This window comes from Rhineura floridana, chromosome 5, assembly GCF_030035675.1.
Source record: "Rhineura floridana isolate rRhiFlo1 chromosome 5, rRhiFlo1.hap2, whole genome shotgun sequence".
Taxonomy (NCBI): domain Eukaryota; kingdom Metazoa; phylum Chordata; class Lepidosauria; order Squamata; family Rhineuridae; genus Rhineura; species Rhineura floridana.
Genome location: NC_084484.1, coordinates 188,627,509 through 188,643,633, shown reverse-complemented (window position 1 = coordinate 188,643,633; position 16,125 = coordinate 188,627,509). Strand labels below are relative to the sequence as shown.

At 47.7% G+C, this 16,125-nt stretch overlaps 1 protein-coding gene across 2 annotated transcripts in view; it reads right to left on the bottom strand.

Moving 5' to 3' along the window:
* Positions 1–13,587, bottom strand: part of LOC133385719 (lysophosphatidic acid receptor 6-like) — a 31,143-nt gene extending 17,556 nt beyond the window's left edge. For both annotated transcript variants that reach the window (XM_061629310.1, XM_061629309.1), the window contains exon 1: positions 13,443–13,587. Coding sequence is in view for 1 of the 2 variants with exons in the window: in XM_061629309.1 (XP_061485293.1) it covers positions 13,443–13,457 (15 nt within the window). In the remaining variant the exon portion in view is untranslated. The remainder of the gene's footprint in view (positions 1–13,442) is intronic.
* Between the last annotated feature and the right edge of the window lie 2,538 nt (positions 13,588–16,125).

Below are 16,125 nucleotides of genomic sequence, written 5' to 3'. Positions count from 1 at the left end.
GGAAAAAGTCCCAGAGTGCTCTGGAAAGCAACAGGATCCATAAGCCTCCGGGAGCGGACCAACTTAATAGGTCCCCCACCTCTGCAGAGGGAAAGGGTTGCCGTGAGTCTAAAGCTCAGCAAGCGGTGATCTGTCCATGACAATGGAGTAGATGAAAAATACCCCACCCTCAGATCACCATCTCCATGACCAGTGGCGAAGATCAAATCAAAAGTATGTCCTGATACATGCGTTGGGCCAGTAGCAACTTGAGACAGCCCCATGGTTGTCATGGAGGCCATGAAGTCCTGAGCTGCCCCGAACAAGACAGCCTCGGCATGAATGTTCACATCCCCCAGTACCACAAGTCTGGGGGATCTCAACAATACCTCCGAGACTATCTCCATCAGCTCAACTAGGGAAGCCATTGGGCAGCAAGGTGGGCGGTACACCAATAGTATTCCCAATCTGTCTCCTTGGCCCAGCACAAGATGAAGACACTCCAAACCAGTCGCCGTCTGGACAGGGTGCTTAGTGAGAGAGAAAGAACTCCGATAGACCACAGCAACCCTGCCTCCCCGGCCCTCAGATCTACCACAGTGCTGCACCGAATACCCAGGTGGGCAAAGCTGGGAAAGAGCAACTCCTCCCTACTCACCCACCCAGGTTTCGGTAATACACACAAGGTCGGCACCCTTCTCCACAATCAAATCGTGGATAAGGGGGGTTTTATTAACGACCGACCTAGCATTTAAAAGCAGCACCTGGAGATCCGAGAGCTGGCTGACAGTACAACCAACAGTCCTGTGGATAGGAGGAGAACTGGAACAAGACACAGACACAACTTGTCTGGGACGAGTTCCCCTTACCTGGCACGTTCTCCTCCCAACGCCATACCTCCCATTACCCGTCACAACAATTGGGGCCCCCGAAAATCTCCCTGCGAGGCCCGAGGCATGTTCTCCCAGGCACATCTTAAAATAAATCTAATACATCAAAACACTTAAACAACATAAACACAAACACACATTCACTCAATCTCATTCACACAACAACAGACAGACAAACAAACAAACAAATTAAAATACAGCCAAACTTATTGCAAGTTATAAAACGGAGGGGAGGCGTTCTTGATCCCAAAAATAACGCTAAAAGGTGATTAAAAGGTGTTAAAAGAAACATATGGTGGCGGAGCTCCAGCCGTAGCGAGCTCTTACACCGCCATCTTCATTATGCCCAGCAGCAGATCTTCCCAGTACAAGCAGTTCAATGAGAAGCACAGCAATGATGACAATCAAAAGAAGACAGGAGCAAACAGCAATAATAGCTCTCACTCCCTGGGCAGCTGGAACAAATGCTGTATGTAAGAACCAAAGTAGCAGCCACAGCTGCTCTCTTTCTCTAAGCAACAACAATGTTCCTCTTCCTGTAGGCAACAAGGTCTCCACACGTCCCTCAGTCCGCAGTCAACATATCCCTCCAAAGGGTAGATGGAAAAAATAAACCACGGCTGGCTAAGGTTCCTGGGACCCAATCCTTGATAATGTTGTTCATGTCCTGTTTAAGATGGATAATGCTCCTTTCACTGCCAATAACCGCTTGTAAGTTATTTGAGTGTGTGTGTGTGATATGTTTTATAATATGTTGTTCACCACTTTGGGGGCCTTTTGGACAAAACGTGGTATATAAATAAACTATAATAATAAAATTCTCACTATGATAGTTAAATGGACCTTCCAGCTTCAGCAGTAGTCTACCTCTGAAGAAGAAGAGATGTAGCTAAGTGGCAGAGCAGCTGGTTTGCATGCAGAAGGGTCCATGTCCAATCTATGGCATCTTAGATAGAGTTGTGAGAGAACCTTGTCTGAAACCCTGGAGAGCTGCTACCAGTCACTGTAGACAATACCAAGATAGATGAAACAATGGTCTGACTGTGTACAAGGCAGCTTCCTATGAATAATCATTGCTGGGTGGTAGGGGACAGCAGGGGGAGGGCTGTTGCCTTCATCCCCGGAAGCATCTGATTGGCTATTGTGGGAAACAGGATGGTGGACCAGAAGGACCCACTTTGGTCTGGCACATCTTTCTTGCATTTGTCTAGAAGTGGGCACTCTCTCTTGCCCCATCTGGCTACCCTTCAGCCACGTCACCGCACTCAGCAGCGCACTCTCTTTTGTGAGCAACCTCTTTCCTTCCTCTCTTTCAGGCTGCCATCCATTGCGCCATAGCCCATTTCCCTTTTTTCTTTCTGATTGCATTGGTTGGCCTTTACAGCTCTTGTCACACTGATGATAAGTCCTCCGGCTCTTCAACCCCTGTCTCTCTCTCTCCCTCCATTATGATTAGCTGCTTCCTTTGATTTCATGAGAACCCAACATAATGCTAAGTGAACGTTCCATCAGCACAAGGATTTCTGCTTAACAGAACCTCCTCCTCCTCCTCTCCCCACCCCCAATTTTTATTTATTTATTTATTTTTTAAAACTTATATACTGCCCGACTAGCAATAGCTCTCTGGGCGGTGAACATAAATACAATAAAATACAATAGAATACAAAAACATCACAATCTAAAATCAAATGTCATAATCTAAAAAACTGGATAAGCTAAAATCAAATTACAAACATTACAATCATTAACAAAGAATTAAAATGCCTCGGAGAAGAGAAAGGTTTTAACTTGGCGCCGAAAGGATGATAGTGTCGGCGACAAGCGCACCTCCTCGGGGAGACTATTCCATAGTTCGGGGGCCACTACTGAGAAGGCCCTTGATCTTGTCACCGCCCTCCGGGCCTCCCTGTGGGTCGGAACCCGGAGGAGGGCCTTCATAGCAGACCGTAGTGTACGAGTCGGTTCATAATGGGAGAGGCGTTTCGACAGATATCGTGGTCCTGCGCCGTATAAGGCTTTATAGATTAGTACCAACACTTTGAATCTGGCCCGGAAGCGTATTGGAAGCCAGTGCAAGCGGGCCAGAACAGGTGTTATATGGTCAGATTGCTTCGTTCTTGTTAGCAGTCTGGCCGCTGCATTTTGCACGAGCTGGAGCTTCCGAACTGTCTTCAGAGGTAGCCCTACATAGAGCGCATTACAGTAATCCAGTCGTGAGGTTACCAGAGCATGTACTACTGATGTAAGATCCTCCTTACTCAGGTAGGGACGTAGCTGGGCTACCAATCGAAGTTGGTAGAACGCATTCCGTGCCACCGAGGCTACATGAGCCTCAAGTGACAGGGAAGAGTCTAGAACGACTCCCAGACTACGAACCTGTTCCTTTAGGGGGAGTGTAACCCCGTCCAGGACAGGATATGTATCCACCATCTGATTGGAGAAACCATCCACCAACAGCATCTCAGTCTTATCGGGATTGAGTCTCAGTTTGTTAGTTCTCATCCAGTCCATTGTCGCGTCCAGGCAACGGTTCAGCACATTGACCGCCTCACCTGCAGAAGATGAAAAGGAGAAGTAGAGCTGCGTGTCATCAGCATACTGTTGGCAACGCACTCCAAAACTCCTTATGACCGCCCCCAACGGCTTCATATAGATGTTAAAAAGCGTGGGAGACAAAACCAAACCCTGCGGGACCCCACATTGGAGTGCCCACGGTGTCGAGCAATGTTCCCCAAGCACTATCTTCTGGAGACGGCCCGCCAAGTAGAAGCGGAACCACTGCCACGCAGTGCCTCCAACTCCCAACTCCGCAAGCCTCTCCAGAAGGATACCATGGTCGATGGTATCAAAAGCCGCTGAGAGATCAAGGAGAATCAACAGAGTTACACTCCCTCTGTCTCTCTCCCAGCAAAGGTCATCAAACAGGGCGACCAAGGCTGTCTCAGTGTCAAAACCAGGCCTGAAACCCGATTGAAATGGATCTAGATAATCGGTTTCATCCAATAGCGTCTGGAGCTGGTCAGCAACCACTCGTTCCAAGATCTTGCCCAGGAATGGAACGTTCGCCACTGGTCTGTAGCTGCTGAAATCCTCTGGGTCCAGGGAAGGCTTTTTCAGGAGTGGTCTCACTGCTGCCTCTTTCAGACAACCAGGGACCACTCCCTCTCGCAAGGAGGCATTTATCACTTCCTTGGCCCAGCTAACTGTTCCTTCCTTGCTAGTTTTTATTAGCCAAGAGGGGCAAGGATCTAGTACCGAAGTGGTAGCACGTACCTGTCCAAGCACCTTGTCCACATCCTCGAACTGAACCGACTGAAACTCATCCAACAAAACATGATAAGACTGTGCTCCAGACACCTCACTAGGGTTAACTGCTATAAAATGGGAGTCTAGGTCCCGCCGAATGCGTGAGATCTTATGCTGGAAGTGCTCAGTGAACTCATTGCAGTGGGCCACCGATGTATCTACAGTGTCCTGCAGGCCTAGATGGAGTAGCCCTCGGACGACTCTAAAAAGCTCCGCTGGGCGGGAGAGAGATGCCTTAATAGTGGCGGCGAAGTGTTGTCTTTTCGCCGCCCTCACCACTCCTACATACCGCTTGGTGGAAGCACAAACCAGCGTATAATTGCGTTCGTCAGGAGTTCGTCTCCATCTCCGCTCAAGCCGCCTCCTATCTTGCTTCATCGCTCTCAACTCTGGAGTATACCAAGGAGCTGAATGAGCTCTGCAAAGGAGAGGGCGCGCAGGAGCAATCGTGTCGACAGCCCGGGCCATCTCCGCATTCCACAGGTTAGCCAGGGCTTCGACAGGAGCGCCAGTCCTATCAGCCAGAAAATCCCCCAGAGCCCTTTGAAAACCTTCAGGATTCATTAGTCTCTGGGGGTGGACCAATTTAATAGGTCCCCCACCCTTGCGGAGGGAAAAGGTCACTGAAAGTCTAAACTTCAGCAAGCAGTGATCTGTCCATGACAAAGGGAGAGATGTAAAACTCCCCACGTCCAGATCCCCATCCCCATGTCCAGTAACAAAAATAAGGTTGAGGGTATGCCCCGATATATGTGTTGGGCCACTAACATATTGGGACAGCCCCATGGTTGTCATGGAGTCCATGAAGTCCTGAGCCGCCCCAGACAAAGTAGCCTCGGCATGAATGTTGACATCTCCCAGTACTAGTAGTCTGGGGGATCTCAACAATACCTCCGAGACCACTTCCGTCAACTCAGTTAGGGAAGCCATGGGGCAGCAAGGTGGGCGGTACACCAAAACAATTCCCAGTCTGTCCCTCTGGCCCAACACAAGGTGCAAACACTCCAGACCAGTAGTTGTATGGACATGGTGCTTGGTGAGTGAGATGGAACTCTTATAGACCACAGCAACCCCACCTCCCCGACCCTCAGATCTACCATGATGCTGAACCAAATACCCCGGTGGGCAGATCTGGGAGAGACTAACTCCTCCCTGTTCGCCCACCCAGGTCTCGGTTATGCATGCCAGATCGGCCGCCTCGTCCATAATCAAATCATGGACGAGGGTTTTTTTATTATGTACCGATCTGGCATTAAAAAGCAGCAGCTGGAGATCTGACAGTTGGCTGAGAGAACAACCAACAACCCTGTGGGTATGAGAAGGACCGGAACAAGGCACAGCCACAACATGTCTGGGCCACATTCCCCTTACCTGGCATGTCCTTCTCATAACACCATACCTCCCTCTGCCCGTCACTACGGTGATTGGGCCCCCCTCATGTCTCCCCGCTAGGTGGAAAGATCTCTTCCCCAGGCACATTGTAAACTATAAATACAAAAAGAAAAATACAAAAAACTCAAATACATAAAATACACACTCACTCACAACATACATTCATACATACACCCACACATCCAGTTCAAATCCACACAACTTACATAGTCCCGCACTCCTTTTTAGGGTTTCCCCAACCCTCTGGAGAAGATTTCGGGAGGTTGTGGGGGGTGGGAGGAGGAAAGTCCCATTGTGCAAATTGAAATCCTTGCACTAACAGGACATGGTAGTTCAATACCTCCCTAATTATATTTTCCTTCATTTTTTAATTTGCAGTTGATTGTAACAATGAAGAAAAACTAAGATAACAATAATAACAAAAAAATAACAAACAAAAATAAAAAATGCGTTGCCAGTTGACACTGACAATAAGACTATTCCTTCAATCCTGTTTTTGATGTTTTCATCAATATAAGCAGTCCAAATGGGTGTCTAAATGATTATTAGAAATCACATCTTCCAGGGCAGAAAGGGCAGTGACATCTTCAAACTACTGGGTGAGAGGTAGTAGATGTTTGTCCATCCAGCTTTGCTCTATTAGACCCACAGAGCCACTTTTGTTGCCCATCTGTTAGACCCCATGCCACAACAATATCACCGACAGGCCTTGAATATCCGCTTCACAGCATGCCTATAAACAACTTCCTGCAGCAGTGCAGGAGATGCCAAGGCACTCACAGCTGATGGTCCAAAAATAGAGTTGATGTAGCTAAAGATTTTGCTTTTAAGCGCTAGTGGGCAAGTAGTATTTATTGAAAATGGCAAAAAATTCTCTTTATGATCCTATTATCTAATATATAAATTCCATTATTAAACTACTTCTACCATGAAAAGGACTGCCTGGATGATCTCATAAAGTTAACTTGGCATGAGCATATTGATCAATAACTGATGAGAAATCAAATGCCGGGCCTCCATCTAAATGCATAAGAACATAAGAACATAAGAAGAGCCTGCTGGATCGGGCCAGTGGCCCATCTAGTCCAGCATCCTGTTCTCACAGTGGCCAACCAGGTGCCTGGGGGAAGCCCGCAAGCAGAACCCGAGTGCAAGAACACTCTCCCCTCCTGAGGCTTCCGGCAACTGGTTTTCAGAAGCATGCTGCCTCTGACTAGGGTGGCAGAGCACAGCCATCATGGCTAGTAGCCATTGATAGCCCTGTCCTCCATGAATTTGTCTAATCTTCTTTTAAAGCCATCCAAGCTGGTGGCCATTACTGCATCTTGTGGGAGCAAATTCCATAGTTGAACTATGCGCTGAGTAAAGAAGTCCTTCCTTTTGTCTGTCCTGAATCTTCCAACATTCAGCTTCTTTGAATGTCCACGAGTTCTAGTATTATGAGAGAGGGAGAAGAACTTTTCTCTATCCACTTTCTCAATGCCATGCATAATTTTATACACTTCTATCATGTCTCCTCTGACCCGCCTTTTCTCTAAACTAAAAAGCCCCAAATGCTGCAACCTTTCCTCGTAAGGGAGTCGCTCCATCCCCTTGATCATTCTGGTTGCCCTCTTCTGAACCTTTTCCAACTCTATAATATCCTTTTTGAGATGAGGCGACCAGAACTGTACACAGTATTCCAAATGCGGCCGCACCATAGATTTATACAACGGCATTATGATATCGGCTGTTTTATTTTCAATACCTTTCCTAATTATCTCTAGCATGGAATTTGCCTTTTTCACAGCTGCCGCACACTGGGTCGACATTTTCATCGTGCTGTCCACTACAACCCCGAGGTCTCTCTCCTGGTCGGTCACCGCCAGTTCAGACCCCATGAGCGTATATGTGAAATTCAGATTTTTTGCTCCAATATGCATAATTTTACACTTGTTTCTATTGAATTGCATTTGCCATTTTTCCGCCCATTCACTCAGTTTGGAGAGGTCTTTTTGGAGCTCTTCGCAATCCCTTTTTGTTTTAACAACCCTGAACAATTTAGTGTCATCAGCAAACTTGGCCACTTCACTGCTCACTCCTAATTCTAGGTCATTAATGAACAAGTTGAAAAGTACAGGTCCCAATACCGATCCTTGAGGGACTCCACTTTCTACAGCCCTCCATTGGGAGAACTGTCCGTTTATTCCTACTCTCTGCTTTCTGCTTCTTAACCAATTTCTTATCCACAACAGGACCTCTCCTCTTATTCCATGACTGCTAAGCTTCCGCAGAAGCCTTTGGTGAGGTACCTTGTCAAACGCTTTTTGAAAGTCTAAGTACACTAGGTCCACTGGATCACCTCTATCTATATGCTTGTTGACACTCTCAAAGAATTCTAATAGGTTACTGAGACAGGACTTTCCCTTGCAGAAGCCATGCTGGCTCTGCTTCAGCAAGGCTTGTTCCTCTATGTGCTTAGTTAATCTAGCTTTAATCATACTTTCTACCAGTTTTCCAGGGACAGAAGTTAAGCTAACTGGTCTGTAATTTCCGGGATCCCCTCTGGATCCCTTTTTGAAGATTGGTGTTACATTTGCCACTTTCCAGTCCTCAGGCACGGAGGAGGACCCAAGGGACAAGTTACATATTTTAGTTAGCAGATCAGCAATTTCACATTTGAGTTCTTTGAGAACTCTCGGGTGGATGCCATCCGGGCCCGGTGATTTGTCAGTTTTTATATTGTCCATTAAGCTTAGAACTTCCTCTCTCGTTACCACTATTTGTCTCAGTTCCTCAGAATCCCTTCCTGCAAATGTTAGTTCAGGTTCAGGGATCTGCCCTATATCTTCCACTGTGAAGATAGATGCAAAGAATTCATTTAGCTTCTCTGCAGGTGGAAAGGGCCCTTTATTTTCTAATATATGTAGACCCCAATGCCATCCATCAGTAGAGGGGTGCCAAATACATCATTCAGTCCAAGATTACCCATGTAGGAGTATTTGCAGAAAAAGAAACTTGCCAATAACTTGTATGGGCAAAGAGTTATGCCTTGATATAAACTAAGATCTGGAAAACTGAATCCTTCTAAAATTGACAACTGCATCTTTTAAAATTAAAAGCAAAGTGACAACCCCCATATAAACGTATGAGATGCTGTGAAACACATTATACCCATGCCAACACACTATATAGGAAAAAGGTAAGGAACTGGGGTTGTGCATCCCACTTTGGGTCTCCCCAAATTATACAGTCACAGCTGGTATAGCACAGTGGGGAGGACAGCCTGGCTGGGAGTCCAGAGTCTGTGAGTTCAAATTCCCGCTTGTGTCTCCTAGGTGTAAAGGGCCAGCTAAAGATCACCCCAGAGTGAGAGGCTCAGGGGTTACGTGCCTGCCACCTCTGCAGTCATCGGCGAGCTGCATTGTCCCAAGGAGCCCAGTTGCCCCCCAGCTGTCAGTTGCAGACAAGGAAGGGGCTGGCTTGTGCAGCTGTGGCAAGCTGAGCAGGCCCTAGCCAGCTGGGAAGGACTAGCCTGACAGGAAGGCAATGGTAAACTCCCTCTGAATACCACTTACCATGAAAACCCTACTCATAGGGTCGCCATAAGTCGGGATCGACTTGAAGGCAGTCCATTTCCATTTTTCCAAATGATACAGTCATAAATAAACTTGGTGGTAATGACTGATGGAAGGCTTGTGCACAGTAATGGGAACAGAGAGATCGGCTCTAATAGGGCCCAGTAACAGTCCTCAGAAAAATGTAGTAAGGAATGTAGTAAGGAAGCCAAGCCATACATCACATGGTCTTCAATGCCTGTATATTAATCTGCAGAGCATGGGAATGTATATTAATGTGCAGAGCATGGGAAACAAGCAGGACAAACTTGAACTCTTAATACAGGAGGGCAATTACGACTTGATAGGTATAACTGAAACTTGGTGGGATGACTCCCATGAATGGAATACAGTAATTGAAGGATACAACTTGTTCAAGAAGAACAGAATGAATAAAAAGGGAGGTGGAGTTGTGCTATACGTTAAAAATATATATCGCTGCACAGAAATACAGGAAGATGAGCTTGGTAGCTCCACCGAGAGTATCGGGATTAAAATTAATGGGGCAAGTAATAAAAGGAATGTGGTGCTTCGAGTCGACTACCGACCACCCGATCAAGGAGAAGATGAGAATGTAACTTTTGAAAAGCAAATTGCCAATGTTTTGAGCAGGCATGATGTGGTAGTAATGGGGGACTTCAGTTATCCCGGTATCTGTTGGGAGACAAATTCTGCCAAACACGGCCCCTCCAAGAAATTTCTGACTTGTATTGGATATAATTTTCTCTTACAGAAAGTGGAGGAAGCAACCAGAGGATCAGCTATCCTGGACTTGATTCTAACCAATAGAGATGATTTGGTGGATGAAGTGGCAGTTACGGGAACTCTTGGGGAAAGTTTGAATTCTTGATTTTAACAGAACCAAAAGCTGATAGTAGCAGTACATGCACCCTGGACTTCAGGAAAGCTAGGAGTGCACGGCCAGGCCACAAAGGAAGAGTACAGGCAGGTATCATGGAATTGCAGGGATGGCATCAGGAAGGCTAAAGCTGAGGTTAGTGAGAGATGCTAAAAGCAACAAAAAAGCTTTCTTCAGGTATGTCCATAGTAAAAGACAGAGAAAAGAAATGGTGGCACAGCTACTCAATAAGGATAGCAAAATAACAGATGACAAAGAAAAGGCAGAAGTCCTCAATTCCTATTTTGGCTCAGTCTTCTCCCAAAAAGGGCCTATGACCCCCCCTGAAACATCAAGTAGAAGGGGCAGGATTGGAGCTTGAGATTGATAGACAAATGGTCAAGGAATACTTAATCACTTTGTACGAGTTCATATTGGCAGGGCCTGGTAAACTGCATCCTACAGTATTGAAGGAACTGGCTGAAGAACTCTCAGAACCGCTGTCTGTTATCTTTGCGAAATCATGGAGGACTGGTGAAGTGCCAGATGACTGGAGGAGGGCTAATGTTGTCCCTCTCTTCAAAAAGGGCAAAAGGGAGAAACTGGGGAACTACAGACCAGCCAGCCTAACATCAATCCCTGGAAAAACCCTGGAGCAGATTATAAAGCAGTCAGTCTGTAAGTACCTTGAAAACAATGCAGTGATTACTAGGAGCCAACATGGATTTATGAAGAACAAATCCTGCCAAACTAATCTTATCTTGTTTTTTGAAGAGTGGGGGAATGCTTTGGACATAATATATCTCAACTTCAGCAAAGCTTTTGACAAAGTGCCCCATGAAATTCTGATTAGCAAGCTAGCTAAATGTGGGCTGGATGAAACAACTATCTGGTGGATCCACAGTTGGCTCCAGAATCGTACTCAAAGAGTGCTTATCAATGGATCCTTCTCAAACTGGGTGGAAGTAACGAGTGGGGTACCACAGGGCTCGGTTCTGGGCCCAGTGCTCTTCAACATTTTTATTAACGACTTGGATGAGAAGGTACAGAGCATGCTTATCAAATTTGCAGATAATACAAAATTGGGGGGCACAGCTAATACTGTGGAAGACACAAACAAAATTCAAAGGGATCATGATAGGCTGGAGCACTGGGCTGAAAACAACAGAAAGAAATTCAACAGGGATAAATGCAAATTTCTTTTTCCTAAAAGAAACCAAATGCACAGTTATAAGATGGGGGATACTTGGCTCAGTAATACAACATGTGAGAAGGATCTTGATCACAAGCTGAATATGAGCATACAGTACGATGTGGCTGCAAAAAAGGCAAATGCTATATTAGGCTATTAACAGAAGTATAGTTTCCAAGTCACATGAAGTGTTAGTTCCCCTCTATTCAGCACTGGTAAGGCCTCATCTTGAGTACTGCATCCAGTTCTGGTCTCCACATTTCAAGAAGGATGCAGACAAACTGGAACAGGTTCAGAGGAGGGCAACAAGGATGATCAGGGGACTGGGAACAAAGCCCTATGAGGTAAGACTGAAAGAACTGGGCATGTTTAGCCTGGAGAAGAGAAGACTGAGGGGAGATATGATAGCACTCTTCAAGTATATGAAAGGTTGCCACACAGAGGAGGGCCGGGATCTCTATCATCCCAGAGTGCAGGACACAGAATAATGGGCTCAAGTTGCAGGAAGCCAGATTTCGACTGAAGTCAGGACAAACTTCCTAACTGTTAGAGCCACACTACAATGGAACCAATTACCTGGAGAGGTAGTGGGCTCTCCGACACTGGAGGCATTCAAGAGGCAGCTGGACAGCCATCTGTCGGGAATGCTTTGATTTGGATTCCTGCATTGAGCAGTGGGTTGGACTTGATGGCCTTATAGGCCCCTTCCAACTCTACGATTGTATGATTCCCACCCATAAGATAGCTTTGGATAGCTTTAAAATGCAATTAGACAAATTAATGGAAGAAAAGGCAGCCTTCGGCTGTGAGTCACAATGGCTATACGCAGCAGGATCAGACGCAGTGGTTGGAGAGTGACAGTGAGGGAGGGTGATTGTAGACATGTCCTGCCTACTGTGGGAGCAGCATGTTGGACCATATGGGCTCTCTTTGGTCTGATCCAGCAGCTAGGCTCTTCTTACCTTCTCCCAAATCTCACCCACCCACCCCACAAGACTGCAGTCCCTCCCCGCACCCACTGTGGAATTCTATTCCAAGTGACAGACCTCTGGCCTCAACATTCATGACTGGCCATTAAGCCTTTTCTTAAAAAGAGTGTTGTACTGTTGATTTGATGTGGTCGTGAAAGAGCTTTTAAACATCTTTATTGAGTTGATTTTTATTAATGTGCTAGGTTGCATGTTATTGCTATTGATAGCTCTGTATTGTTGCTTTTTATTATCAATTCTGCCACCATGGACTGCGAAAAAGACAAATAATTGGGTGTTAGAACAAATTAAACCAGAACTATCACTAGAAGCTAAAATGATGAAACTGAGGTTATCATACTTTCGACACATAATGAAAAGACTCGATTCAATAGAAAAGACAACGATGCTGGGAAAAACAGAAGGGAGTAGAAAAAGAGGAAGGCTAAACAAGAGATGGATTGATTCCATAAAGGAAGCCACAGACGTGAACTTACAAGATCTGAACAGGGTGGTTCATGACATGCTCTTGGAGGTGGCTGATTCATAGGGTAGCCATAAGTTGTAGTCGACTTGGAGGCACATAACAACTAAAGGTCTCAAACTGGCCTTATGAGACTTTGGCCCTAAAAGCCTAATTTAAAATATCTTGAATAAATATAGAAAGTGGGAGGCACGTGCTGGGTGCCCTCATTTCCTCCCAGACTGGCCTTTATCTAAGGAAGGCTCATATCCTGACATCTGTCCATCTCCCGTTGTTTAATTAAAGGTTGAGATAACACGGGGGGGGGAGGCGGGGTCAAAAAGAGGCGGTGACCGGTCAACTCCCGACACCCGCAGCGGAGGCTGGAGCGCTGCAGGCGGAGCGTTTCCCCCCTAGAGGGTCTGGCTGCGCCCCTTGGGCAGGAGGGTGAGGAGGGGGCGGGATGCGGGCGCGGGGGAAGAGGCAGGCCGTGGGTGGGCAGGTATGTGGGTGGGAGCCCTAGCCGACAGAGGGCTGGGGGGGTGGCCTTTCCTCCCCGCTGGGCCGCTCCTCCCCTCCGGGCTGTCCAGAGTGCTGATGACCCGCCCGGGGCTTCTTCCCGGACAGGCGCTCCTGCGGCTGCCGCTCCTCTCCCGGCTCCAAGAAACGGGCACAAGAGAGCGGGGGTGCCCTCGAGCACTTCCTCCCAAGGGACCCAGGAGTCCTGGCCGTAGGGGCCAAGCGAGCCCTGCCGTTCTCCCTCCCGCCTCGGCTCGCAGCCAAGCCACAGGCGCCCCCACACCCCGCTCTCCCCCTACCTCTGGGACCTCCATCGAGGCGGCTGCCTCTGCTGCCGCTGCTCCTAGGAGTGCACGGCCAGCCACCTCTTGCTCCCCTTGCGCAACCTCAACCCCTCCGGGCACATTCCGGGAAGGTTCGCCTCAGAGCGCTTCCCTCCGCCTCCTCCTGAGGCTCGGGGTGGGGGAAAACCCACGAGGCCTCTCCGGCCAGCTCCTTCCCCGTTCCTTGCCTGGTTGAGGGGGGCGAGGGTACGGGGGAATCCCCGCAGGGCGGATTCCCTGAAAAACTGCTTGTTCCCCAAAACAGCAGAGCCAGTCTGCAGCAGCTGTGAAAGGCAGAGAAATTAAACTGCCCATATCATAATGCCGTTGTATAAATCTATGGTGCAGCCGCATTTGGAATACTGTGTCGAGTTCTGGTCGCCTCATCTCAAAAAGGATATTATAGAGTTGGAAAAGGTTCAGAAGAGGGCAACCAGAATGATCAAAGGGATGGAGCGACTCCCCTATGAGGAAAGGTTGCAGCATTTGGGGCTTTTTAGTATATTTTTATTATCCACCTTCAACCGAAGGTCCAAGGGCAGGTTGTAACCATTTAAAATGCATCCTTAAAACAATAAAAATACTTGCAATAACAAACATCACAAAAATAGGGTGGGTCCTAAAAATATTCCTCTCAGGTGCCAAAGGCCAGAGTAAGGAGCTGAGAGAAATGGCGAGTCAGAGGCGACATGATAGAAATTAATAAAATTACGCATCGCGTGGAGAAAGTGAATAGGGAAAAGTTTTTCTCCCTCTCTCGTTAGAACTCGTGGACATCCAATGAAGCTGAATGTCGGCAGATTCAGGACAGACAAAAGAAAGTCCTTCTTCACTCAGCAGGTAGTTAAACTATGGAATCCGCTCCCACAAAAGGAAGCAGTGGTGGCCACCAACTTGGGAGGCTTTGAAAGAGGATTAGACAAATCCACGGAGGAGGAAAAGGCGATAAGTGGCCACTAGCTGCCACGGCTGCGCTCCATGGTAGGAAACCAGCTTCTGGAAACCGCAGGAGGGGAGAGGTCTCGCTTGCCCGCTTCCCATTGGGGGCACCTGGTTGGCCACTGTGAGAACAGAATGCTGGACTAGATGGGCCCCCACTGGCCTGACCCACTTGCTGGCTCTTCTGATGTTCTTATGGTTCCCAAGAGACAGGCGCAGGGGGCTTTCAGACTCCCCCTCCTCCAAGCAGCTCCCCCTGCCCCTATTCCCTGTTCCCCCACGCCGGGTAGTGTCTTCACGAGCTGGTCGGCATCACTGAATGCTGCAGGAGCACCCCCCGCCGCCGCCCCTCCAAGCCTCTTCGCGCTTTGTTGCGAGATAGAACGGAACCCGCTCTCCGCCCCCGGTCGAACGAGGAATGGCCAGGATTGCGCAAGGGGGCTGTTTGCTGAGCCGCCCGCGCCAGGCGCTCCAACGAGGGAGGACCTGAAGGATGAGGCCACTGGAAGGAGGACTGAAACCGGGCCCTTTGCTTCCCCGCCGTCCTGCCCTCCGCTTCTGATCCACTGAATGAGCGCCTTCTCCCCCCGCGTCCCTCCCCCTTCCCCGGCTGCCGCTTATAGGCCCCTTCCAACTGTACTGTTCTATGATGCTATACGTTAATTATGTGGGGGTGGGTGGAATATGTCTCTCCTGAAACTCTTTGCCCCTGACATGCCGTTTTTCTTGCCAGGAGTTTGAGTCACTCCATAGGAGGGACTGTCAGGTACACTGGCACCTGCAGGTGCCATGTTGGTGACTTCTAGAAAAGAGAAACGGGTTTTCTTCCTTCCTCATATTATTAGAACCCAGCGCCTTCCAATGAAGCTGAATGCTGGAACAGAGTGCTGTTGCATTCAGGTTCTGCTCATGGGTATCTGGTTGGCCACTGTGAGGAAAGGCTGCTGAGCTACACAGCCTTTGGCGATGATCTGTGCCATTAGCAGAGCCATTCGCTGGAGCAGTCAGAAACCTCAGAAAAGCCCCAGCAACTGAGACACAATGAAAACTCCACCAAACTCAGCAGGGGGCGCCACTTCTATTGGTGTGAGGAGAGAGTGTGCTGCGGAGTGTACATACTTAGCTAGTCAGAAATGAGCAGCTTCTTGCTTGGTATTCGAAAAAAGGAAAAGAAGGTGTGGTTTTGAAATCAGTGCAGTTCTGAAAGGTCCAGTGAGTTTGCCATCTTGATTCAAAATGGCATCCAGCTGTATCCAAAGAAAAACGAAAGCCTCCTCCTTGATCTCAGGAACCATCAGACAAAAATTGGTTATGATATTTTAAAAGGTGTCAAATGCATGCAGAACAAACAGCTTTACAAAATATATAGCAGAGATCATAGTCGTCGTCCTTCCTTTCGGGGAACCACTGGAGGTGGCCTACAAAACAAATTTAAAACCAAGAAAAAAGGGAATAAGTTCCTCAGATAAAATCAGATAATCAGATCGCAATAGTGTAATGGCGAGAGAATAGAAACACTCTCATCTGTGCCTTCTGGCGAAAGGCCATCCTAAATAAAAATCTCTCATAACTTCAGAGTTGCTGCTGCTGCTGCTGCTCTGTCGCTGCTGCTCTCTCGGCTTCAGGCTGAAAGACCCTGTACCTGCAACGAGGCTGTAATAATTCTGAACTGCATTTCAAGGTTGTTGTAAACTACACTTCAGCCTTCCCCTCCCTGCAC